Below are 27,150 nucleotides of genomic sequence, written 5' to 3'. Positions count from 1 at the left end.
TTTAATTGTACATACCAGTAACATATAGATTAAGAGGACTCTGCTCATCTATTTAGGAATAACATATTTAGGAGAGTGTGTGTGTGTGTGTGTGTGTGTGTGTGTGTGTGTGTGTGACACAATCATAAGTATTTTAATTCTAATTCTTTCCAAGTCAGTGTCTTTCATCAGACCAGTCTTCTATGAACTAAAATTCTTAAGAATTCTTTATTGAAATTGTGAAGTAACAAGTAAATATAGGCTAAGTAGTATTATTCCTGTCCATGTAAATGATCTAATATCTTCTGCTTCAAGCTCTGATTATGAGCTTGCAGCAAACCAAATGCACAGAGGGAATGAGACAGAGATATGGAGAGAGGGAGGAAAGAAAAGTGAAGTCAAGGAGAGAGGATTATGGAGGAGGGTAAAGGAGAATGGCTAGAAAGGCTGGAATTTTCCCATAATTTTATAGTTCTGATGCCACATTGTATTATATGGTGGATCAAATTTTAGACCCCTCATCACAGGACTGGCTAAAAGCATTGAGTAGATTGAAATAAAAAAAAAAACAGGCTAAGTCATAAAGAAATGATAAAGACAATGATGGAGAAAAATTACAAATCTGAACTTAAACATAATTTATCGTGGCACTGAAATTCACCAAATATTTACAACCAAGTTTAACAGCTTATTTTCTATAATTCTGTTCAGGGAACTGCAATGTGTTTGAAAAGAAGTTCTTAGATAACCCCGATGAACCAAGGAATGTATCATGACTGTGGATGGAGATTCAGTATTCTGAGATGTCAATGTTGTGCACATTGACCTCAGGGCCAGGCCATCCTAATAAAAGTTTCCAATATATTTTGTGTTAATATTTAGGCTACTGTTATAAAATGCATGAAAATTTTAGAGCTAAACAAAAAGAATGGAAAAATAATCTGGAAGATGATTTGTAAAAGTGGATGACTTAGAGTAAACAGATTGTTTGGCTAATAATGTACTTGTTACCAAGTCTGATGACATTAATTCAATTCTCAAATTCCACATGGGAGACTGAGAAAATCAACTTTGGCAAGTCGTCTTTTGGCCAGTAGCGTGTGTGTGTGTGTGTGTCTGTGTGTGTGTGTGTGTACAATTAAATATTAAATTAAGAATTAAATTTGGGTGTTATGGATAAAAAGATTTATTATTTGGATCTCCATACACAAACCAACTAAAGAAGAGAATAGATAAGAAACACAAGAACATATGTTTCTTTGTATGTAAGTGTGAATGTAAGTGTAGATTAAATTATAATATCTGCAATAAATTATATGCAACCATATAGAAATACATAATATACAAAATAATTCTAGTTATATTTGTCAGTATAATTTTAAAAAGTATACCTAACTGATGCAAAATATGAGGAAAAGTATCTTCAAAAGCTTGAGTCAAGGATCTTAAAAGAGCAAACAAAATTCACTAAGTGTAATGGAAAATGAAATTCCGTGAGTCTCCATTTCCAATTAAGAGTTCTGTACCTCATAACCTTGTTTAGAAAATACAAATTCCCCAGTGAATATGCATTAACACATAATTGCAATAAAAGCCTTGTAACTGGAAAGATATAAATAAATACTACAAATCAATAAGGGAAGCATTGACAGTTCAATTAAAATGCAAAAATGCTAATTCAGGCAGTTTTCAAAGATTGTAATCCAGCAGTCAATCTCTTATAAGGATTGTCATTATTAGGGGCTGAAGAGATGGCTTGGTAGTGAAGAGTACACAGTGCTCTGGCAGAGGAAGCAGATTCCCTTCCTATCACCCACATGGCGGCTTACATACACCTATAACACCAGTTCCAGATGATCTGTTTCCATCCTCTTGCCTTTGCAGGCACCAGGCATACATATGGTGTCCAGACATAAATGCACGGAAAACACTCATACCCAGAAAAGTAAAAATAAATATAACATTTAAAACGTTTTAGAATCCAAGCACATCAATGAAAAGCAACTTAAAACAGAAAACCATGAAAACTGTGATAAAAGTTTCTACATACTATCAGACATGTGTACGTTAAAAGAATGACAGTCACGTAACCAGGTATCTCTGTGTGAAGGCAGGTCAGTTGGCAATGCCACTTTGGGGACATGATGGACAGTAAGTACCTCAGAGGGAATTTGGGCAATATGGAAACTTTTCAATCACTGGATCTGGGCATTACTGAATACATATGCCAATTCTATACAAATTAATTTGCATATTTAGTGATTTGTATATTTAAAAGCATTATTCTTGAAAATACTTTTATACTTCAAAATGCAAGAAGTTCCTATAAAATACAATAGTCATGCTTGGGGTTATTAAAACAAATAAAACCTATCTTGGAGTGTCTGAGTATTCATCTTCCATACCAGTACTCAACCCTAAGATTATCTACATGTTAAATGTAGATTCTTCGGAGGCAGGAAAAAAAGCCATAATATCAGAAGAGCAGCCTCTTGAACTATCAGGTACTTAAGTATTAGACTGCATTCCATTTATGAGAGCAAAATACAACCAAGATCAGGGAGTAGAGCTTCCTGTCTGGGTCCATTGTGAGCTTTTCATCACGATAGAGAATGCAGCTCAGTTATAGGAGCCAGGCTTTCAGCTGCTGTCCCCCCACCCTGTAACTACAGCACCATGCACCTCACACTGGGCTGCAGATGGGGAGACATTGGAAAATCTGTGTGTGAGATGTGTGAATTCCTGCCCTCTGGGGTGAAGATGGGAAAACAATGTCAAAGGAGTTCACGCCAGCTGAGTGCTCGGAGCAGCAGCAGCAGCAGCGGGGTTGAAATCGGCCGCCTTCTGCTGTCACACACAGCTCCCTCACACTCGTGTCTTCCGGGGCAAAAGACACAGCGACGACTTCTCTCACATCAGCAGAGCCCGGAGACCCCACATGTGATGATAGGATTCTGTCCTAATTAATGACAGCCTCTGCTTTTCTGCTTCTCTGTTGACTCGTTGCCCATGCATGGGCAGTTCATGTGCTGAACCATGGAGAATAAATGAAAAGCCAGTGAGCGCTACATCTGTACAGAGATAACAATTCAGATGCCAGAAGCGTAGTAAGACCAACTCTTGTGGTTCGTAGGAGGTTTTCCATAGAGAATCTCAAGATGATCTAGTGCCAGCCTTACACAGCCAGGTGCATGGTCCTCAGAGGCACACAAAGGAACAGATTGTGTGCCCACTAAGTAGTCACACAATAGTCACCTTCAAGCTTTGTCCTATCTGGACGATTTACTGCTTCCCTTAAGTACGAAGAACTAATTTTGATGCTGGCTAAGCTTGCTTTGATTTTCTCATCATTGGATGAGGATAGGTAGCAACGGTGACTAGGATACAGAAGACCCGAGTTCCTATGCAGAATCAGGCTGGCCTACCAGTTCCTACATTCGAACTCAGCACACATATCAAAGATATCCTGCATTTTCTCAAAAACATTCATAGCTTCTCGAAGATGTTCCTACAAGCCCAGTTATTATTTCTGCTCTTGGATATCCTCACTTTGTGCAACTTCGCCTTTATTACTGTGTATTGAATTCTAAGGGGCATTGTTAAACAAGATATAAAAACAATATCCAAGAAGTTAATGTTTATGGACAGTGCACTAATGATTAGTCTATATCAAACTATCGCCTAATAAAAAAAAAATTTAAGTATTTCCAGGCATGGTGGCACATGCCTTTAATATCAGTACTTGTAGACAGACAGGTAGATCTCTGTGGTTTTTAAGCCAGCCTGGTCTATATAGCGATTTATAGGCCAGCTAGTGCTATATAGTAAGACTTTATCTTAAAACAAAACAAAATAAAATTATATATATACATATATATACATACATACATATATATACACACACACACACACACACACACACACACACACATATATATATATATATATATATATATATATATATATATATATGAAACCCTGGGCCCTACATTTACTTGCCAGGTACTTTGAAAATATTTCCTGTCTCTTGTCCCACACCTAGTACCACATTTTGCAACTAGAGAGATATTTATGTTATGCCTCAGATGTTAGAAAAGGAGTACGACTTACTGGTAGCAAAGAAACCTAGATGTCCCCGTTGGGTTCAGATACAGCATCAACTTTATACAAAAGCAAGTGAAGGATTCACTTCTTCATGTCGGTATCAAAATTACCCTTTGTAACCCAAAGCTTGTACTTTTGCCACATGTCCACTTGTTTTTTGCCTTTCTTGTTTTTCTTGTATGGCACTAGGTGGGGCTGAAGTCTGACATAATCTTCCTTTTACCTTAGCAACTTATATAGGAGCTCCCTCTGTACAATCTCCATTTTCTACACATTCAACCAATTCACCGAACCGAAGGAACTGAATGTCTTCCTAGGGAGTTGAATATGCATTTAATTTGTTTTTCAATGAATATTTTGCTAAGTGCCAATTTTTTATCAAGTACTTTCTATATATTATAGAACTTACTGTATGGATATATGGTTTGAGTTAACTGGGAGCTCTATAAGTAGAAAGTACTAGAAAAAAACCCACATAAATAAATCTAATCTGTTGCCTGATAGTGTGATAACATTTGAAATCTCTCAGTAAGCCACGGATATCACTGAAGTAGAACCCGTGTGGCCGTGAGATGCAGCTTCAGTGTCTGTGCTCCAAATACCTCATACATCAATGGGAAGAAAACCAATACGCATGTGTGGATTTGTATCACTTGCCTGAGGAGAGTAGAGATGAAGTCCAAACTTGAAAGGAAAAGCCTCTTAAACCTAAGTTGTATCCCGAGCATCTGAGAGCCTTCACCTGAAAGCGAGATCCCTTCTTTTATCCTGAACCAGTGCATGCCCTAATTCCGACATGAGTATCACTGCAAACTCCGATGAAAACAGGGCAAAGAGAGTCTCTTTCTGACACATGGAAATCCAAAGGCAGAGCATGCTCGTGCTGGTTTATAATCCTCTGTAGTACTGTGTGTACTCAAGCCACAGGGTTGGTAAGTTTGCTATAAGAATTGAAGCCTCTTCCTGAAAATAGTGGACGACACTGCCCTTAAAACCTAGGTAATGAACAATTTAGCAACACAATCTTTCAACCAAAGAGTCCCACAGCATCCCTACCTGGTGATACTCAACTTCACAACTGTAACTTCATTATGGTTAATAAGAAATCCCACTGTCATCCCTGTTGCCTTTAAAGTTACCTCACATAAGGAAGAAGCCTCATTAGGAAGAACACAGTAGAGAGATGAGGATACTTTCACGTGTCACTCACTACAGCAGTGTCAAGAATATTTCACACAAGCCCATGTGTGCTTACACATTAGACACGATTTCATTAATAATCATTATTGTCATTAATAAGTGAAACTAACGAGCCATCGTTTCATTACAAACAAAGGAGATCTTCAAGATCTTCAAACCAACCCAGGAGGAAAATGAAAGAATTCATGAGTTTGCTCTAAAACACTTCCAGCCACATCTGAATATTATGAAGAAGCCAGTCAAAGGTATTTTGCACTGAAATCCAAGCATGCAATGGGAGGTGTCACGTCTGTCTGTAGTCTTATTCAAGACGGATGTCCTCTGGACCACTAATGAACATCTAATGAGCCCAAAGGCTTACACCACCATCACTCAGGTCTGCAAAGAAATCCAGTGCAAGCACTGGCAGGCACGTGGTGACCAGGAAGGACCTAATCAGTCTTAGGAACTCAACAGCACTAATTTAGAAGGCATTTATTTAAGAGTGCTGCTAGCCAGAAGTGCTGTCTGTGTGCCACAGGAGTTAATTAAATCTGTTTTAAACAGCTGTAAGAATAAGGAGAGACAATTCTCTGCATATTTTAAAGCTTTAAAATTAAGTCTGAGGCAAGGGACTAAAATTAAAAATTTGATCTCTATCCCATTGTTTCAGTACTTCAATTTATGTACCAAGACAAGAACTCAATAAGCAAAATTCTTGGTTATAGTTTCTATGAGATTTAACTCTAAACCATAAGCAGCGGGCTATGTCTTCATTATACAGATTCCTCCCAGCCATAATGCTGGCTACTTTAAGAGTTATAGGATCATAAATGTCCCCCAGATGTAATAACACACACCAAACACTGCAGGGTGCTTCCTGCTGTCAGATGACAGAAAGACACTTTGGATGAAACTTCCCAAGAGTCTCTTCTTTGTTTGAATAGGGAACAGAATTGACACGATAACTTCCTCGGTGGGAAAGCCTATTTGGAGACATAAGAAGCAGCAGAGAGACAACAGATATGCTAACTTGGGACAGGTATCTAAGCTGCTGCTCACTGGGTTCTGTCCTAAGAGGCTGCTATTTTCTCTGCCTACACAAAGAAGCAGAGACTGACTTGTGAGCCATGAGAGCTGAGATTTTTCTCTTGTCTTATTGCTTGTTCCCATTGGCTTTGTTCTCTTTGCCTCGAAGAATTAACTGAGCCACTTCGTCTCTTTCCTGCTCCTGCCTGAGGCTAGAAGGAAAGAGAGGAATGAGACAGCAATGTGAGTTGGTTTCAGGGAGTGGTCCAGTGTCTCTAGCTCAAGTCGCACTGGTTAGCAGCTTTTTCTCAGGTCTCACTTTTCTCTCTTTTCAAAACTGCACCCTATGCATGAGATCATTCATATTCTTTACCCAGAGACAGCCGATGTTTATAGTTTGTCTTGAGATGTAAGAGAGAGACGTAAGTTTACTAGCCAGAGTTTCAGTGCAGTGAATATTCCAGAGCCTGCTCCCACGCTGTGATCTTATTTGGATTTTCATTGTCCTGCCCTCCTTATTTAAAGGACCCACCATATTAGCATCTCACTGAAACTTCAAGAAAGGCAACTGCCTCTGGATCAGAGCTTCACTACACCATGTAATCCTCACGTGTAAGACAAGTCTTCTTCCTGGACAGTTTTCCACCTGTCCAGGTGATCAATTCCAAACCTCAGCACTGCTGATGTGAAACTAAGTACCTACCAAGTGACAGCAACACTTGGATGTGTCTTTCATCTTGACCTAGAAGTTGGTGCTCCTCCTGCATCCCAAAGAGATGTTGGCATATCTATGTATGTATCTCTAATATTACAAATTGCAAGTATAACATAGCAATCCTCTCGTGCCTGAAATAGAAATGACACTGGAGGATATTTCTCTACCCATCTTGAATTTGCAAGTGAAGAATGTTGAGAGCCATGCATACCATGGTGGTGTGAGGGTGATCTAGCCGTGACATGTCACCCCACTCACCAGTGGAGATGACTCAGCACATCTGACTGATGGGAAGATCCCACAGAACATCCTCCCTCACTGCCCCACACGTTTCTCTTCCTAAGCTGCATGTTCATTTAAACAGGACAGCCTTATTTACAAGAGAGTCATTCTTCTGCCGAGATAATAGGATCCTCTCCTGTTGGAAGGCTCAAACCAGCTTTCTTACGTACAGTGTATTTCAAAGCACTTTTACCCAGCTTACCTAACAGAATGTTGCAAGCAGAGATTCGTAGGACACTTTTCTGTGTTGGACCTCTGCAGACCTCTGTAAACGCATTTCGATTTCACTGCAGCCTAACAATTTCAAAAAGGAATTTTGCAACGTTCCAAGGAAGAAGTTCCACATCTGTTTAGAGTATGCATAACTTGATAAAATCTGTCTAGTGATGGTAGGTATAAAACTTTGAGTGCTATTTTAAAACATAAGCAAGAAACTGAGGAAGTAGGTTCTGTTGCTCTGTGATTGTGTGTGTACGTGTGCGCTCACGCATACACATGCAAGCAAGCTCATGTACATCCCTTCGAGTTCTCTCTTGTGAAAACGTTATTCATATTAAAACATAATTTGTTGGTAGTAAAATGTGAAATTTTAGTTTTATTTTTCATCATTATATGCATTTCCATATACCCCCAGTGGCTACCCCGTGCCTATTCCCCCTCTCTTCAATTTGCTTTTAATAAAGCTGATGTATTTCCTGTACATATCTTACTACTAGGAAAAACCGGTCTCACAGTTTTATTCCTAAAGGAATCGTCCTACAACTAATTTTTTAAAAACGTAATTTTGTTCTTATTACACAGCTGAATGTTTTTGCTTTATAAGTGATTTTAAAATGTCATTCAAAAGCATTTATAAGATTTATGTCTTTTAGTAGTCCCTTGTTTTTCTTCCTATGCCTGTGGAGGTAAATCCTAAAACCACCATGCAGGGCAATAATACAGCAAAAGTCCTTAATTGCCTAAAGTATCTGCATGGAGAAGCCTCAACTTACAAGCATGTGTTTGTACACAGCAACTCTGTTAGTCCTCCCTGCTCTGTGTGCTCTGATGCATTGTAAGCCTGGACCAAAGCAGAGAAGACATAAAAAGTAAATTAGGATAAATGGGTTCTTCAAAAAAGATATGGTGTTTTAGGCCATTCACAGGATTAGACCATTTTGTGAGTGTCCTATTGGAAACTCTTCATCCAGACATAGATCTAGAAGCATTAGCATGTTTACTTGAGCAAATTTCCAAAATCAGACTCCACAGAGGAGGCCATGGGAAGCCAACTGTCTGCATTCTATCCTCACAGGATGGAATCTGATTTAGTGGTCCCGGTCTGATTTCTCTGGCACCCTAGCATAAACATACCTGACTTTCCTGGTAATAAAATGGGGTATCCTTTATGATGTGGTAGCTGTTCCCCTTTGGGTCAAACCATCAAGATCATTATTGCCTGGCTTAGAGAGAAACAGAGGAAATCTATGTATTTGGGAAAATATCTGTGCTTTTGAAAACCTCCTCAGACCATGCAATACAAAGAAGCTGACAATATTTAGCCACTCTATTGGTATTTGATATCATCTCTGAGGGGTCCAGAGCTCTGCTGTGAAAGGGAAAGACCGTGGGCATGATGCTAAGGAGATTGATGGGAGCACCCTCTGCTAGTCTGGGAGATAATCTTGAGATTTTAGACATGGCAGTACCAAGTGAACACTAAGCCCACGCACCTGAACATTCACGTGAGAAAAAAGTGAGAGCAGTAAATATCTCTTCTCTGGGACGGGCACATTTTTGTTCAAGAAGGACATTACACTTACGAAATATTACATGGAGACATCTAATGTGTTTTCCCTCATTACTCTCATCAAAGTGCACTGGTGTTGACACATACCTATAAGAAGTCCTCACAAGGTAGTCCTGTTCTTATCTTAAAGCACACGGTACATGACACCCCTAACGTGTCTCTTCTCTCAAGAACCAGATTCACAGTCACAGCTTTGGTATGGTTTAGTTAGTCTTTGTCTAGCGTGTGCAGCAGTAACAGAGTGATTCAGAGCAGGTAACATTTAAGTAACAGGTGTGTATTTCAGACAGTCCCAGAGAAGGGGGAGGTTAGGATCTAGATGCCTGTCACATCTGGTGAGAGCCTTCTTGGTGCTTCATTCCATGACTGAACACAACGACAAAACATCCCATCAAGTATGATGAGTTTCAGAGCCTCTGAACACAGGCGCACTCAAGAGCGGGCCTCCCTGCAACAGGCAAGCAGGACAAGTTCATCGTGTTCTAGGAATCCACGTTTAGAACAGCTATCCCAATCCTATAAAAGCTACACCGATCCGTTCATGCCTCTCTCTGGGCTAGACTGGGATTCAGTTTCTAGCACTTGAACTTTGGAGGGTGCTGTCAAAGTCTGGCAGTTAATCAAGTTTATGACTTTTTTCTTCCTATTTAGTCATCATGAGCTCAGCCTTGGCCGCCCATCCAGTAGGAATACAAGAGAGCAGTTTTCACACCTTCTTTGAATGAGTAGTAGGGGCGCTAAACATGAGTGAAGAAGAACCTGGCTCAAACTTGAGATTCCAGGAAAATTCGGGCAGGTTTAGTTTTCTAGGGCTAACCTTTACGTAGACAAATATAGAAAGGCATTGCTGGTGTTTCCAGCACAATGAACATTCTAGAACCCTTCCGCTTTCCCCCTTAGGAAGTGGTAGGGATTCCTTAGTAGGAGCACAGATGTGCACTCCCACTGTTCCCTCAAGCCTTGTGCCCATGCCAGTCTTGTAGAAGTACACTTCTTCCTACTTGCTTGTACAACCAGTTAGCGGCACACTCTACCAGTTAGTTAGTCCATGGCAAGTGCCATTTCAAGGTAAGGAACCACAATACTACTCAGGCTATTATAGGTGGTTTTACTTTGCCTAAATATCACCAGCAATAGAAAGAAAGGGGTAAAAATATCAGGTTATTCTGGTTCATATTATTTTGTAACTTAATTTATGGTCTTAAGCACTAGAATGACAACAGATTTTTAAAGAAAAACAAATTTGCTCTAGCCCTACTACCCATCAATAAAATATCTGTTATGATTTATTTCATAATCTATTCCATATTTAAAGATGTAAAGTAAATAGAGATAATCAATTCATTTTGCAATATCTGTTATATTTATATGGCCTCTGTCCCCATTTAAATCACAATATTTCAGGATTTCCCTTGTCTCCTCATCTCTCTTGCTCTTGGGCTTCTGCCTTTTGCCGTACCCTAGGGCAAAAGACATCAAGCATTCTATATTCTCACTCCAATGCTCAGAGTTAAAAAATCGATCTTCTGTTATTTTCGCTAATTTTGAACAACACTCGGTTACATAAGCTATTTCTCTACATTGCGTTTTTGTCTAAGGATCTAAAAGCTCCTGCAACAGAAGCTTGTGCAGTCTGAGGCAAATCCCCAGCCAGCCTCTGTGTGGACAGAACTCTTAATACAGACCACATCACAGTGTTTGCCCTGAGTCTCTCCGATGTCAGAAGCATCTCACTGTTGTGCTTTAGGTCAAGGCTGCCTGTGCTCACTCACTTAAGCAGCTATTTTCCCATTCTTCTGTGAGCCTGTTACAGGAACTGAAAGGTTCACATGCTTGTGGTTTGCTCAGGTTAATCTTAGCTTTATGGTGCCCAGTTGATGAATTTGTCTTTCTATTACAGGAGTCAGTGAAACCCTTGGAGCATCCCCATATGGATTCCACATGACGATTGTGCCTTTCTCATCTTTTCTCTATCTGTTCTGTGACTGTGCTCATATGTACAGATCACCAAAGGGAGATAGGGGTGAGGAGTTGATGTGAGAGCCCAGAGGTTTCCTGCTCTTGTTCCAGTTACACTTAGAGAAGGGACAGCTTTCTGACTTGTTGAGTTGAAGTAACTCGATTACACATAAGATTTCTCTGGATACTGATGAGGAACACTGCTTGTCTATTTTAGTCTCTCCCTTCCTTATGCCTTAACCGTTCATTATACTACTTCACCAGAGAACAGACAGGAAGTGTGGATTCTGGTTTCCCTTCAAACCATCTTCACTAAAATAAGTATGTTGACAAAGGAAAAAGTACAGTCAAGGCTGGGAATGAACTGAATGAAAACAAGAAAGTGATTTTTTTATCTTTGATACCACCTTTCTCTTAGTCTAATAGAGGATTGAGCTAAATAGACAAGTTAAGCCACAGATAACACTAAAACTTCTTATATTCTCTAAGTAGCCAGACAGCACTAAACATCTGTTGAACCTCTACATGTCTCAGTTTCTACCCATTGTGTCCACTGAAAATCAGATCTTCTTTTCCTCTATCCCAGAAATCTTAACCACCAAATGAGATGATATAAAAGAAAATATAATCAATGTGTGGTCACTAAATGCTATGGTTTTATATGGTATTATAGCACTAATGACAACAATTGACATGCTGACATAGAGGGAAGAAACATCTCAAAGTCCTACCCCTAGATAAAGGGTTACACCTTGTCAGTGGCTTCTGAGAGAGGGAGAATTGGTTTTTCCAGGAGAAAGCTGACAACTCTGACTGTGCAATCATAAGTAGTCAACCATGTGCCTAAGTCCACATGGACAATGAGAAATAGATGCGGTACCTTGTATATATGTGCATATAGCACATACATACATACATACATACATACATACATACATACATACAAAATTAAAGATGAGGAGATTGTGAGTTTGTGAGGAAAAAAAAAACATGGGAGGACTGGAAGATGAGGGCACATTAGTGATGTAGATGAAATATGCATATTTTTAAAAAGCCTCAAAAGAATCACATTTTAAAGATGCAAGCACATGGAAATATACACTATTCAAATTGCACTGAACTCAAAAGAATTATCTAGAGACAGTATGTCAGACACTCTTGATACAGGCATTAAGGAAATACCGGAGCCCTTAGGAGACACATAAATTACTCCAGTATCTCCAAACACCTAATTTTCCTAGAACAGGTGGTACTGACTTTTTAATTTTTGAGACACAATTCATTACACACTCCAGACTGGCCTGAAGCTCACCATACACCCAGGATAACCTCAAAATCATGGTAATTGGTGAGCCCCATGCTTCCGGGTGCTGAAGTTGTAGGCAAGTGTGAGTCACCATACCCAGCCAAGCAGCTTTTGATTCTGACTACGTTCTTCACGGAACCTGGGGACTGAGTGCAGTCCACTAAAACCGAATTTAGTTCTTACCGAAGATTCTCAGCCTCCACACTTTCATACTTGGTATAGCCCCAACTTCATCAATGGAGTATGTTGAACTAGAACATGACTGGGCATCCTCTGAGGGACCTTGACGCATGTGGGTCTGGGAGAATAGCTGGGTATCTGCAGTAAGTGAAAATCTAGCATCAGTGATACTTAGGACAAAACTTCAGACGACTGATTCCAAGACCAGGGACTCTCAGAGTTAGTTTTAAGAGGCACACACTCCCTGCTGGTAGGGTTTGTTTTTTGTTTGTTTGTTTGTTTGTTTGTTTTTTGGGTTTTTTGTTTGTTTGTTTTGTTTTGTTTTTATCTACCATCACCTAATCTGCAATATCCCTTGTTGGCTTCCCAGCACATTAGGATGCTTTTGGGTTCATTCTCCATGGGGAATTCAGAGTGATCATCTTGAATAAAAACTGTCACTGTGCCATGTCACCAACATTTTGCTGTCTTGCCATTGTTCTTAGAGGAAAGATGGGATCAGTAACTTGGCCCACAAGACCTAAATGGGCCTTTTCTCTCCTCTACCTATTGTACAGCATATCTTGTAATCTTTCCTTCTCATTCTCCTTCCATCATTAATTTTACAGTTGCCTTCTGCTCATTGGCCTTGAACATGTTTCCCCATGTTCTCATTACCCGAGTTTCAAAACCTCCGCCTCCTTACTACTCTGCTTTGCTTTCTTTTACAGGTCTTGGCTCTCTTGCTCTGGGAGTCTTTCTAGAATTTCTCAATCAGAGTAACTCTCCATCTTTCCCTCTGACACAAGCTTTGGACACTATGTAGCCAGCTGTCCTTGTAATGATCCCTACATTAGTCTTTTAAGTTTTGTGCAGTTATTTAATACACACCTGTCTCAACAGTGGTCCATAAAGTCATAAAAGCTCTAACTGCATTTGCAATCCCATTGCAGCAGCTGCTTACTGACCTGCATTTTCCAACTTAAATCTTACATGACATGCATTATAATGTCTGGATTTGATTGATTTAGTGAATGAATGCATGGATGAATGAATGTGTCAGCTTGTTCAGGCAAGGGACTATCTAAGCCTTAGCTTATCATTGACATCCCTGCCTTATGTGGATATTACAGTCTAGGAAGATGGAAGGATGATAGCAGATGAGTCCCAAAGTGACCAGTGATCGTTGTATTTGCGGGCCACTATGTTAAGAGCTCCTGGGGTCCAAGTGTGGTCCAGTCCCTTCCACTGAGTAGGCAAAGCTGTAACTACAGTGATGTTATCTGTGACCCTTAACTGTAAGACACAGTTCCTTCACATTGTTATCTCCCCACTTAGAACTCAGGCACAAAGGCCTGCAACTGTATCCAGCATGTTGCTATACAATTATAATAAATGCTGCCTTTTACCCCACACTAGATCCAGCACTGTCGTGCCCCAAGATACCTGGTAGATGTCTTTGTCTCATTCAGCAAAGCATCTTATCCACTCTGCTCCATCCCATATCACACTGCTGAAGGCTTCTCTCTGATCCTTGTAACAATCTCTCTACCCATCCGGTTCCCAAGGCAGGTTGCCACCATGCCAGGAATATACATCCCAATTCCTTGGCAGCTTAATACCTCTGGCCACCACATACTCTCTTAAACTTAAAATGCCACATGAAAGAACATACTACACAATAACCTCTGATCCAATTGATAAGATATAATTGCCCACCTAAACATACGAAGCCCTTTACACACCTATCCCTTAAGAACATTCATAACAACCTGTAAATGTGCAGAGAAGAATCTTAACATCGGCCTCCATGTTCTCTCTGTGGGTTCTCTGCCTCCTCACCTCTCCTCTCCTCTCTAAAACTCTTCTCCCACCCATCCTTTCTTCTCGTCCAATGACAGGCTTTGTTCTATCTTGTACCTGCCTATATCTGTGTGATGACATCATCCTACACCAGGGACCTGGGGACTTCCTGCTTAATTGGAATATGGCATTCCATTGTCTTCAGAGTTCTCAGCATTGACTCTGTAATGCTGTTTTAGTAATAATAAATTAGTGTTAACACTGAATGAGTCTTTCACACCCAGGGAGAACATTATCATGAGCAGAGAATTAAGAATGCTATTAAGTAAAAATAAACAAACAAAAAGAATGCTATTAGGTGAAAAAGTCATCATGACAGTTAGACAAACAGAGCATGATAAGGGAGGTATGTGTGTATGTGTGTTGGAATGTGTACACGTGTATTTGTATGTGTACAAGTTGAAGGGATAGGTATATATATTTGTGTGTAAATGTGTGTGTTTGAATGTGAGTGAATGTGCATTTGTATGTGTATTTGTGTATATGATGTATGTGTGCATTTGTGTGTGCTTGAATGTGTTTATATGTTTTTGTATATTTGTTTATATGGGTGTACATGCATATATGTTTGTATGTATTTGTATGAAAGGTGTTTGCATATCTGGAAATATGTGTAGGGGAATGTGTGTGTACGTATTTGTGTATGAACATTTGGCTGGGTGTTTATGTTTGTTTGTGAAATGTATTTGTGTGTGAATGTTTGGCTAGGTGTTTATGCTTGTTTGTGAACATGTATTTGTGTATGAATATATGTGTATGTGTGTATGTGCGTTTGTGTGTGTGTGTATGTGTGCATGTTCTTTTGCGGTATAAATGTGTATGTTTGTGTGCACATATGCTTGTGTATGTGTTTGTGTGTGTGTGTGTGTGTGTGTGTGTGTGTGTGTGGTGTGTATTTGTGTGAGAGAGAAAGATTTGTCTACAGAGACATAAGGTGTCTTTCTGCCTTGTTTTCTACCTTACTTTTTGACGCTGGGTCTCTCATTGAACCCACAGACTGACAGTTGACCAAATAAGCTCTGAGATCCCCTTGTTCCCCAACCCCAATGCTAAGGTTTATGTTATATGTCACTATGCCTGGTTTTTACATGCTAGGGAATCAGATTCAGGTTCTAATACTTCCATGGAAAGCACTTTACCCATGAGTCACCTCCTCTGTCCCTTAGGAGAAGCTTTATGTAAATGAGAAGGTCCAAATGAAATCAATAAAGCTAGACAGAAAGGCCAACGAATTGGAGAATCAAAAAGCTGTAGCTTATATCTTATTCTCCCCAACTACGGTGGGTGACTACTCCCTCTGAGTAGAATCTAAAGCTGAGTTGCCTAAAGATTGAGTCTCCCCAGTGTTATCTTACAAAGGAGGCCCTTCATGATGTGGACTTCCACAGTGCCTACTTTGTAATCCTGTCTCATACACCTTCCTCTGTCAGCAGTAAAGTTTCTATTCCTTGTCTTAAGTCACAGCAGCCCTATCTACCTCTAATATTTACCTCAGACACTTGTTTTAAAATCTCAATTCCTTTCCCTTGCCCAGCCCCGTGATCGACTTCTGAATGACTCTGAAACCTGAGAAAACTTGGAAGTAGAAATGTACAAGAAACAGGAGAAAAAGATTGATCCATCCACTTGAGTTGTCTACAGGACAGACAGATGCATTAGCAAGACTGCTGGCATTTGTATTTATTAGATAAGGGAATTCAAGTAACCACAGTGTGTGAGCCTGAGGATATTTGAGCAGTAGCTTGAGTGGTGTGGGATTTTTTTTCACCCAGGGAAAGTCTTTGATCTGTGATGTTCCTGAAAGCTCCACTTCCCCTGCTTGAGCATTGGCCACTGTGTAGGCCACACCGTGCATGCGACACCATGCTTCTGGGCATAGATCGAATTTGTAGGTCACATACACTCATAGGGTTTGCACATTTTGCTGTTTTCTCTATATTAATCCTTTAAATGTCAGTATTTTAAAGTTGGCCTTTTTCAAAAGATTTGATACCACTTAAACCTTACTTAATCGAAAATACATTTCTAGTTCAAAGGTTTTTGGTGATTTAGTTTATGTTTTGTTCTGTTGTTTGCCTGGAAAATGTGGAAAGCTATCAAAACAAGACAGTGTTAAAGGAATAAATCTTGATTTTGCTACTTTCATTTAAGCAACATTGTTCCTTGAATACATAAACCATCATTCCAAAGGCCCTTTCTCTTTGCAGGATTTTATAAATGCAGGTTTCATCTCGTGCCTACATATGATAACTTTAGAATGAGAGAATATCTAAACTAAGATTTAAACTATTGTATATCTTTTACAGCCTCATTTTAATATTCACTTTACAGATATGTATTTGCAGGGCATTGTATCAACTAGTATGCATGTGGCTTTTGATGTGGCCATTGAGTTACGATGCAAAAAAATGCTATTATGCTCCTTTCACAGTTTTGGTAACTGAGATAGAGAGAAAAAAATGATTCACATAAGTCACAAAGCTTGGTAGTGGGGACTAGGATTCAGGCTGAGTGAGGCCTTCATTTTGTAGCCATGGTGTTGAGTCTCATGTACAAGACTAGTAAATGGGAAATCCAGAGACAATGGTTTAAATCCCAGAACTGTAGCTTCCTAGCTGACCTAACTTTCATTAATAATGAAGCCTTTCTAGACTCCATGTCCATTTATGAAGATGATGAACATTGCCTACTCTTTTCTTGATGTAAATATTTTATAGAAGTATTTTGATCAAGCAACGTAGTGAGGTAAAAATTTAAGTTCAAGAAGAGACAAAATGAACAAAACAAAATTAATGGTCATTATCATAAATTGTTCTGAGTCTCATGTCATATCAGGTGTCAGACAAAGTAGTTTTCATCCTTTCTCAATGTGGTTAGGGAACTGGGAATAAGACTATTCAAGGTTCCTGAAGATCTGTGCAGTATTCTTTGACTATGCTAGATCAGTCCATTAATAGAGCCTTCTAGTTAACTGAATATTACATTGAAATTGATGAATCAAACGCAGTTTTAGAAGCCTTGAAAAATTGATGTCTGGTGCCTCTTTGCCTTAGACAATATTCTTAGCAAAGTACTTAATTGTTCCAGGGATGATCTAGCAGAGAGATGCTCTCAACTGTGGGAGGAAGGTGAAAAAACCTCAGCCCCGCAAGGCAAGAAGAGCTAAGCACCAACTCTCCTCTGTCTAACACTGGTCTCTTTTGCAGGGGGATGTACAGCGGACACTCATCCAAGTGGACTTTGGAGATGGCATTGCAGTGTCTTATGTCAACCTCAGCTCGATGGAAGACGGAATCAAGCATGTATATCAGAATGTGGGCATTTTCCGAGTGACCGTGCAGGTGGACAACAGTCTGGGGTCTGACAGCGCCGTCCTGTACTTACATGTAACTTGTATGTTATTACTGTTGTTGACTTATGACATTTCTTGAATATTGTGCCCCTTTAAAAATCCAGTGTAGACTATTCTATCTAGAGGATTTACAATAGATGTCTTTAGGAAGGGAAATTGAAAGTAAGAGACTGTGTGTGATGTGTGTGTGTGTGTGTGTGTGTGTGTGTGTGTGTGTGAGAGAGAGAGAGAGAGAGAGAGAGAGAGAGACTTAGAAGTGTGATAGACAAAATCTTAGACTTTAAGTTCAGTCAAATTGTTCTTAGTTCACCTCTCCAGTACCCTCAGTGACACAGTCTGCTTTGACGTGTGCTCAGAGCACTTACTTGAAACCTGTATTTCCATTTTTCTTGTTCTGTTTTTAAGGCAGGAATAGTTGAAATTTGTAATCAATGCAGATGCCAGCTCAATCAGTACAGGTAAAGAATTTCTTCACCATACCATTAGGGATACCTTACCAAAAATAATCCTCTTAGTCTTTCTCTCCTTCAGAAAAAAGTGTGTCCTGAGTTTTGGTCTGTGAGTGACCTGTTGTTCGAGAGAAGATGGTCTAAGGAGAAAGTTTATGTAGGATAAAGAGTGTGAAAGATGTAATATACATGTTATGTAAATTCCCATATTAGCAATCCGGTCCAAGACTTCTAAATGCCATCCCAATGAATAATTTGAACTTGTGAATTATGTGGTGAAAGAATAACTTCTAAATTCCATGAATTAAGTTGGTGGCCTAAGAATTGGTCAATGTGAGGCTTTTTCCAACAGTCCTAGGACTTTATAAAAATAGTTTATGCTAAAATGGAATGTGCTGTTTTGTATAAGTGGCCTTGCTCAAATTCCAAGTCCAAGGGCAAGAGTCTGGGCATCACCTCCTGCCGCTCCCCTACACTTGGGTCTAAGGGATGGATTGAATGTAGAAACTCCCAAAGCAAGCATCTTTCATAACAGAGTTGTAGTGGTCCAGCGAGTAGGGCATGATTATTTAGAGATGGCCAGCCCATTGTATGACTGCTAATAACTCCCCTCTGTATTTTACACAGTTCTGGATGTGCTTAAAATAAACACATTCCTTTCTCTGGATCTGATCAAAGTTAGGCACATTCTCCTGTCTGCTTCCTCCTTCTGGTTACATTTTATTGAGCTGTTCCAGTCAGGCTTTGTACTGTCCATGCTCCTTGTGAGTATTGCCTCAGTTCCGAAATCCACTCTGTGGTAGGTATGGTTAGGAACCATTTTCTCCCAGGGCTCATAAAGATGATTTAGAGTCGGAGTCACCCCCTCATGCAGCCAGGCTCCAGAGTCAGGTGTAGCTGTCTCAGGTCCTGATCCCTAGGATTAGTGTCGGTTATGAGGTTGGCTTGGGGAACCCATAATAGCAATCCTGTTCTTTAACATAGTTTCTTGGACAATGGGAATGTCTAGGTTCATGACATGTTTAATAAGCTTCCATCCATATAGGGTCTAAGATGCAGGACCCTACACTTACGATGTTTATATTAATAATAAGACAACAGGCTTGAAATAGTCTTAAATTCTTTAAAATATATCACAAAGAATATAGTTGCCTGTGAAGCAACTAGATTTGTAAACTATATTTGGCTATCTAGGCTTACTTCTTCTCATTGTTAGGCTCTAAGAGATTTTTTTTTTCTGTAAGGTTCTCCTCCCTGGGAATTTCAACCTTATACCATACCTCACAGATTTCAAATATATTTTCTATACTTCAATCTCTTGTCAGCATGGCTTTAAAATTCTGTCACAGCTTCCTGTCCATATTTCTTAGGATCTCCAATCTAGTCTTGGGACTCAACCTTTTCATATCTTGGAGATTCTTCCACATTCACTGGCTTGTTCTTCGCTCACCACGTCTCCTCAGGACCCTAGGTTTACCCAATCCTGGGGAGGAATGTAGAGCTTACCTCTATTCAAGAAATTTAGACTTGCTAAAGCCTTTAGTTTTAAAAGAAAGGAGATCTTTGTTCATACACAAGTTTTTCTTTTTTCTTTCTTACAATGGAATGTTTATATTCTGATCTAAATCTTTTAGACTCATGTTTGTTGAATGGTTGGGTAGGCATTCCTTATGTACTGTATCACTTTCTAAGCCTGACCTTGGGGGACAAGAATTATCGCTGATTGTGTTGGAGCAGGACATGTTTTGAATAGGTTGAATGTAGCAAAATCCCACTGCAATGATCCCATCTCAAACTTCTCTCCTACAGGAACTGTGTTCTGTTCCACGTGCGCAAACCCACTTGGCTCATCTCGTCACATGCACTAGAATAGATGGCATAGGTGGCAGGATCTCCTCTCTGATACAGAAAGCATCCATTGGGAAAGTTGCAGTTTGGGATTAATTTACACTAGGGTCTACTCCCGGACATCTTTAACCCCCGGAGTTTCATGACTGGGTTTGTGTCTGAGGTCCGGGATATACACGTAAAAGACGGGTTGGCATTGTGGATGGAACACAGTGGCACTGAACAATCACACTGTGGTTATATTCCTTATTTTCCTCAGTTCTGTAACAAAAGAAAGGAAACGTTTATTTTAGCTCCTGGTTGATGGTACAGTGCACCATTCTGAGGGAGGTTTGACAGCAGGGATATGACACAGTCAGTCACATCACATCCACAGTCTGGAGGCAGATTGTCATGAAAGGTTGTGATTGACTCTCTCTCTCTCTCTCTCTCTCTCTCTCTCTCTCTCAAGAGATTTATTTATTTTATTTATATAAGTACACTTTAGCTGTCTTCAGAATCACCAAAAGAGGGCATCAGATCCCATTACAGATGGTTGTGAGCCACCATGCAGTTGCTAGAAATTGAACTCAGGACCTCGGGAAGAGCAGTTGGTGCTCCTAACCACTGACGCACTTGCCCTGCCCCTTTCTTTCTCTTTTTATTCGGTCCAGGACCTGAGCTCATAGAATGGTGTTGCCCACATACAGGGCGGGTCTTTCTACCTCAGTTATTCCAACCAAGGAGCTCCCTCAATGACTATAGTTTTTGAGAGCTGTTCACACTTGTTGTTAATGGAACGTGGGTAGGTTTGACCCTTGAATGATTCTTGACAGTCAGTATATCCCTCACAGTGATTGACAGTCAGTATATCCCTCACAGTGATTGACAGTCAGTATATCCCTCACAGTGATTGACAGTCAGTATATCCGTTACAGTGATTGACAGTCAGTATATCCCTTACAATGATTGACAGTCAGTATATCCGTTACAGTGACTGACAGTGATTGACAGTCAGTATATCCACAGTGATACAGTCAGTATTGTGATTGACAGTCAGTATATCCCTTACAGTGATTGACAGTCAGTATATCCCTTACAGTGATTGACAGTCAGTATATCCCTTACAGTGATTGACAGTCAGTATATCCCTTACAGTGATTGACAGTCAGTATATCCCTTACAGTGATTGACAGTCAGTATATCCCTCACAATGATTGACAGTCAGTATATCCGTTACAGTGACTGACAGTCAGTATATCCATTACAGTGATTGACAGTCAGTATATCCCTTTACAGTGATTGACAGTCAGTATATCCTTTACAGTGATTGACAGTCAGTATATCCCATAGTGATTTACAGTGATTGATTGATAGTCAGTATATCCCTTACAGAGATTGACAGTCAGTATATCCCTTACAGTGATTGACAGTCAGTATATCCCTTACAGTGATTGAGCACAGATTCCTGGTGTCGTGAGTCACTCCTCTCTGAACCTACATCCGCTCCTCTGTCAAGAGGCGCACATCTTATATCTAACGGTTCTATCAAGCAAAATACGTAACATTCTGGCACTTAATCACATTTGATTTTTCCCCCTCACTACAGACTGCGAATGTATTTGGATTTGGTAAGCGATGAGCTAGCTGAGAATTAGCTGCAATTCTTACCTGTCAGGTCTTTCCTGCCTCCCCGCTTCCCTAAGGCTCCCTCAGGAATCCCATTGCTTGCTTGAATACGCATTCCCTGCATTCACCAGAAAAGAAAGGTGATTTGATTCCAAATCAAAGGTTTCTCAATGTGAGTTTGCAAAGGTCATGAGAAACAAATGGAGCTGATGTCCTGCTGCAGCGATGCCAGGAGTGAGCATGAGTCTCTTGCAGGGAGCCAGGGTAATTTATTGAAGCCTGACAGTTGGAAACTCCTTGGGGATAGCATTCACTCTGCTCTGCTACTTTGCAAACTAATGAGACACTTGGTGCGGACTTTCAGCCCTTCAGCTGGATGGGGCAGAACATTTAGAGGGCATGAGGGTTTCAGCTCCGAAAACTGCCACACTGTGGCCATCTTTCAGGGACGAGAGACACTAAAGTGCCCACAAACCTTAGGATAAACTATAAATGACAACAAACGGACCTGGGGGAGGGGTCAACTCATCATGAATCCATTTCTGCCACTCTCCACACATAGGATTAGTTTGCCTATCTTTATGTCCCCATGCTCTGACCTACGTAACTTGGAAATTCACAAGATTTTGCAACTATGGACACCGTGGTCGCGTTGACATGGAAACAGCAGATTGGCATCACATAAAGAATTATTTACTTTGTCACCTGCCCCAGAGTTGACTGATGTAAATATAGTGATTTGGGTTCCATCTCAGACTGAGTGAATTATCATTTCTGGAAACATGACATCGTAATATCCATCGAACATACTAAAGTCTAAAGAGTCCTGCTTTTAGATCTTTCCTTATAGTTTGAATAGTAATTACTTCTAGTGGATTTTTTAAAAATCAGCTTTTGAACAAATAGCAATGTAATATATTTGTATGATTTAACCAGATTACAGGTCTCTAGAACATAAATCTAAGAGGTAGGAAACAATAGTCAATAAACACACATGCACAAACACACACACACACACACACACACACACACGCGCGCGCGCAATGTTCCCACAGACTTCAGCTGTTTTGTGCAGTCTAGAAAGTCTAATCAAAAGAAAATAAACTCAGTTACTCAAGAAATTCTTTAGTTCTTTCGATGATATGAGGTGATCTAGCGCCACCTGCTGTCCATTTTCTGTATCACGAGTCTCTGTGTGGTGGAGCTGAACCCGTCTGCTTGTTCAGCACGGAGCAAGGAATTTCACTTCCTGTCCATGACACTTTCTTAAAGTAGCTGGCTATGGGCAACAAGAAACAGGTGGTTTACATCAAAAGAAAGTAAAGGAATATGAGAGGCCATCGAGAGTTGAGCTATGAATTTCATACCTGTTTCTAGGTACACACACACAGACACACACACATACATACACACAGACACAAAGACACACACAGACACAAATACACACACAGACACACACAGACACACACACAGACAGACACACAGACACACAGACACAGAGACACAAACACACACACACACACACACACACACACACACACTAAGGGAAAGCTACAAAGCACATATGCACCTACTTCAGAGCCTACAAACACAGCACCTCCTGGGTCATCAACACATCATGGATGTCCTTGGCATCTTTTCACACTTCCGTTCTCCTGTCAGCATGGCAGGCACGCCTCCTCCAGGCACGTTCACCACCTCTGTACTCACCCTGGAACGCTCCGAACAGATACTTGGTAGAATCCCTCACTTTATTCATTACTCTCTGGTGCCATTTCTCAGACGTGCTCCACGAGCATTTCATCAACGGCAGCTCTTCCCTGTGTTTGTTCCACTTCGTACGTTCACTGCCTTCTTTCTTCAAAGCTACCTAAGCTCCACCGTGGGTCATATGTTCTGAGCACCTGTGATCATACCCAGTGCCTGGCAACACTCAAAGCTATTGCGCTTGACCACAGTTCAGTAGCAATCCCACTTCATCGTTGGTGGCCACAATGACAAGTAGACATTTTATTCTGACTCAGGAAAATACAAACTGAATGCTCACCTATGAGATGAGAAAACCTGAGTTCCTTTGGGATGATCGGAGCTTTCTAGAATAGATGCCTAGTTCTCATCTTTTTGAATTGTTTTATTCTCTCTGTCTCTCTGTCTTTGTCTGTCTGTCTCCCCCCCCTGTCTCTTTCTCTCTCCCTTCCTCCCTCTCTCCCCACCCCCTCCTCTCTCTGTGTTTGTGTGCCTTTGAAAGGTGAGTACGGAATTCCATTGCACATGTGTAACAGTCACAGGACAACTTTGTGGAGTCTTCTCTCCACCTTTACGTGGGTTCCAAGGCCCTCGCTCAGTTCACTGGGCCTGCGTCATTGACCTGGTTTACCAGCCTCTTGTCTTCTGATTCATTTATCTCGAACCAGGTGAATCTTTCTGAGAAAGGTCTGTAAACAAAACGTCCTGGGAAGACCACGGCATAGCACTCAGGGGAAAACGATGTGGTTGGGGGAGCCCAAGAGCTACTTAATAAGTGAACCCAAGAGCAGAGTAGATTCCCTAATGTCCAGAAACTACTTACATGCCACTCGCTTTCTGCTTGAGTACAGCTCAGTTCTAGGCAAGCCTAACTCAATCCCAAGTACCAATATGCCACATACTAGCCTGAGCTCATGGCCTTTCTGTTGTATGTAGACACAACCACACTCATGCATATATCCATAGCCTTAACACTATAAATCGTATGAGTAATCGTTGAAGAACAGATGCCTCTGTCTACCCCCACATCTGACATGCAGATCAAGATATCCCAGATCCTGCTTTATCTCTGAAAACATAGCCTTGTGGAAAGAAATTGTGGAATCTTATCTTTTAATTGTTGGTGTTTGGACTTCATAAATTACTTAGCGTTGACCTTTTCCACATGCATGACTTAGACCTTGTAGATAGATCAGTAAATTGAGTTGTAATATTTAGTTGTTAATAACATGCAGTTTTCTCCAGGTAGGGACAGCAGCCAGCACTTCCTTCAGAGAATGTAGCTACAGTGTTTGGGGATTTCTAGACTGAACGTGTGTCTTCTTGAGCTGACAAGGTGCAGCTGTAGAAGCCCTTCCCCTCTCTATGACCACTCTTTGGTCGTTTTTAAAACAAAATCCTTAAACATGTTATTTATCAAATGAAGACTCAGGAGGCAGATGCTGGGGTGAAAGCCTGCCAGTTCAGAGAGACAGAGAGAGCACCCAGCTGACCTTCCTACTCTACTGAACCCAGAAGGGAAAAGTTCCTCCGCTTCCTCCTCTAACTCCCCCTTTTTCTTCTCCATGCTGTCTTAAATACCTTTCAATTCAATTTCTCTCCTTTATAGTTCCTGTGTTCACTCCCTGTCAACTGGTTCCTTGCTCTGCCTCTTAATATAGTTGATTTTATTTACCTCTTGTTTACAGAAAGCTCTTGGGTTAAAGGCATGGGCTAGGGCTGAGCCGCAGCACAACAAGGATTTTCCAGTTCACAGCCTTGGAGTGTGATCAAATATCCTACAACCCTCTTTCTCTTTTGTCTCAGGTCCCCTGGAACATGTGCACCTGTCCCTTCCTTTTGTCACAACAAAGAACAAAGAGGTCAACGCAACTGCCGTGCTTTGGCCCAGCCAAGTGGGCACTCTCACTTACGTGTGGTGGTATGGAAACAACACAGAGGTGAGCCGGCCGTCAACATGGTGGCTGCTGATACAGGCACAGCTCATGCTTGAGGGAGACAACAAAGTGAGATGGCTCATTGCTTGAGTCTGAGTGTAGCCCGAGCTTCCAAGACAGCAAGCTATACATGCTCAGTAACCTCCATCTTTTCTTACCTCCATCTATCTTTCCTAGCCCCTCCCCCATATCTGTAGCATCTTCTCCACTTACACTCTCTAGGTAAGCGTTCACTGCTTACCCTCAGCTGAGGCACTGAAGACGTTGCTCAAAGGTTAGAGTGAAAATTCTCCAGGCAGATCTCACTACCCCGACCTTCTTCCCTCGAGATCAGGAAGAGAGTATTATTTATCTGAGAATTATCATTAGAAAATATAAGAATTAAAGTTCCTGGGCTTGTTTTCCCCTCTTTAGGAAGTAAGGCCAATTTTTCAACAGCCTGCTGACATACTGTCTTGAACATGGTGCTACATGTTTTCTCTACCATGTAGTGTGAATCTTGATTTTAAAACTAATTAAGAGGGACAGAAGAGAAGTATTTGAGAGGAATAAGCCAAGGGAGGTCAGTAAGCTGCTTTTTTCCACCTAGGACATGAGGGTCCGATTGTATTATAAGTACCACTTCTCCAACACATTTTTTTTTCTTTACAGTCCTCAAAGCACAATCCAATTAGAGCTTGGTTTCATAACAGCAAACGTCCAGGAAATTGTTGATAGTGTCACCAAGATGCCACATCACTTACTTCACGTTAGTCTCACCGGTGTCCAGTTCTGTGTCCAGGACCACTGTATTCCAAAGTAGTGCTGTAAAAATAGTTCATCCAGTAGATGAATTTCAGAAAGCTTAGAAATTCTCAGTGTATGTTGATGCATTTGAGGCTTCTATTCTTCATTTATCCATGTGATTCACTGGATTAAAACTTCTGCTGGGTAGGGGATGATGCAAGTATATCTATATCTATTTCTATATCTATACCTATATCTTTACCTATATCTATACTCTCAGCAAGTCATATGTGCTCAGCAACTTTATCTATTCATCATATTATATATATATATATATATATATATATATATATATATATATATTATATAATGACAAAGTCTATCAGACCTATTGCTTTCCCCAGTCCTGATTCAGGATGATATTAGAAGTCAGGGATTCATTTCCTGGAAAGATACAGAATCACGTAAGATTATTTCTGCACTAGCCTTCACTTGATTTCTGGTACCGGGGAATCAATTACACGGTCTTCAGCAGCACCCTAGGATGAGTGTGCCTCTCTTCAGCTCATGGGAAATGTGGTGGTACTCAGACACAAGAGCTCCTTTAACAATAATCCTGACTTTCCCTTCCCTCTATGTCCTTGTTTCTTTTAGCCCCTGATCACCTTGGAGGGCAGCATATCATTCAAGTTTACTTCTGAAGGAATGAACACTATCACGGTACAGGTCTCAGCTGGGAATGCCATACTGCAAGACACTAAGACCATTGCGGTATACGGTGAGTGCCCGCCGTTTGGGATGCACTTCTGTCCTCATTCTCAAATAATGTCATTGACCCGATGAGGCTAATGACTTTCCAGGATTAAAGATGGCAGGACTTGAAAAAAGAGCTCCAATGGTCTGAGGCTCTGCTTTGGAGAAGGCTATTCACTAGCCAGACAGTAATCATGGGACCCTGGGTGTTCCTGGTGCATGAACAGAGACTCTTAGCTCGATCACCTTGTGTAGACTGGACTGGGCTTCATCATGAGTAAGGCTAATTCATTATAGTTAGGATTTTTTCTGGTACTTGAGTAGTTAAAACCATTTATTAGAGAAAAATAGCTAATTCAGAGAGACT

At 40.6% G+C, this 27,150-nt stretch overlaps 1 protein-coding gene across 4 annotated transcripts in view; it reads left to right on the top strand.

Moving 5' to 3' along the window:
- Sorcs1 (sortilin related VPS10 domain containing receptor 1) overlaps positions 1-27,150 on the top strand; it is a 507,144-nt gene that overhangs the window by 444,902 nt on the left and 35,092 nt on the right. For all 4 annotated transcript variants that reach the window (XM_032892179.1, XM_032892181.1, XM_032892180.1 and 1 more), the window contains exons 19-21: positions 17,571-17,757; positions 25,174-25,307; positions 26,685-26,808. In XM_032892179.1, the coding sequence (XP_032748070.1) occupies positions 17,571-17,757; positions 25,174-25,307; positions 26,685-26,808 (445 nt within the window). The remainder of the gene's footprint in view (positions 1-17,570; positions 17,758-25,173; positions 25,308-26,684; positions 26,809-27,150) is intronic.

This window comes from Rattus rattus, chromosome 2 (genome assembly GCF_011064425.1).
Source record: "Rattus rattus isolate New Zealand chromosome 2, Rrattus_CSIRO_v1, whole genome shotgun sequence".
Classification (NCBI taxonomy): Eukaryota; Metazoa; Chordata; class Mammalia; order Rodentia; family Muridae; genus Rattus; species Rattus rattus.
The sequence above is the reverse complement of the archived record's forward strand: the minus strand, read 5'-3'. Positions and strand labels throughout refer to the sequence as shown.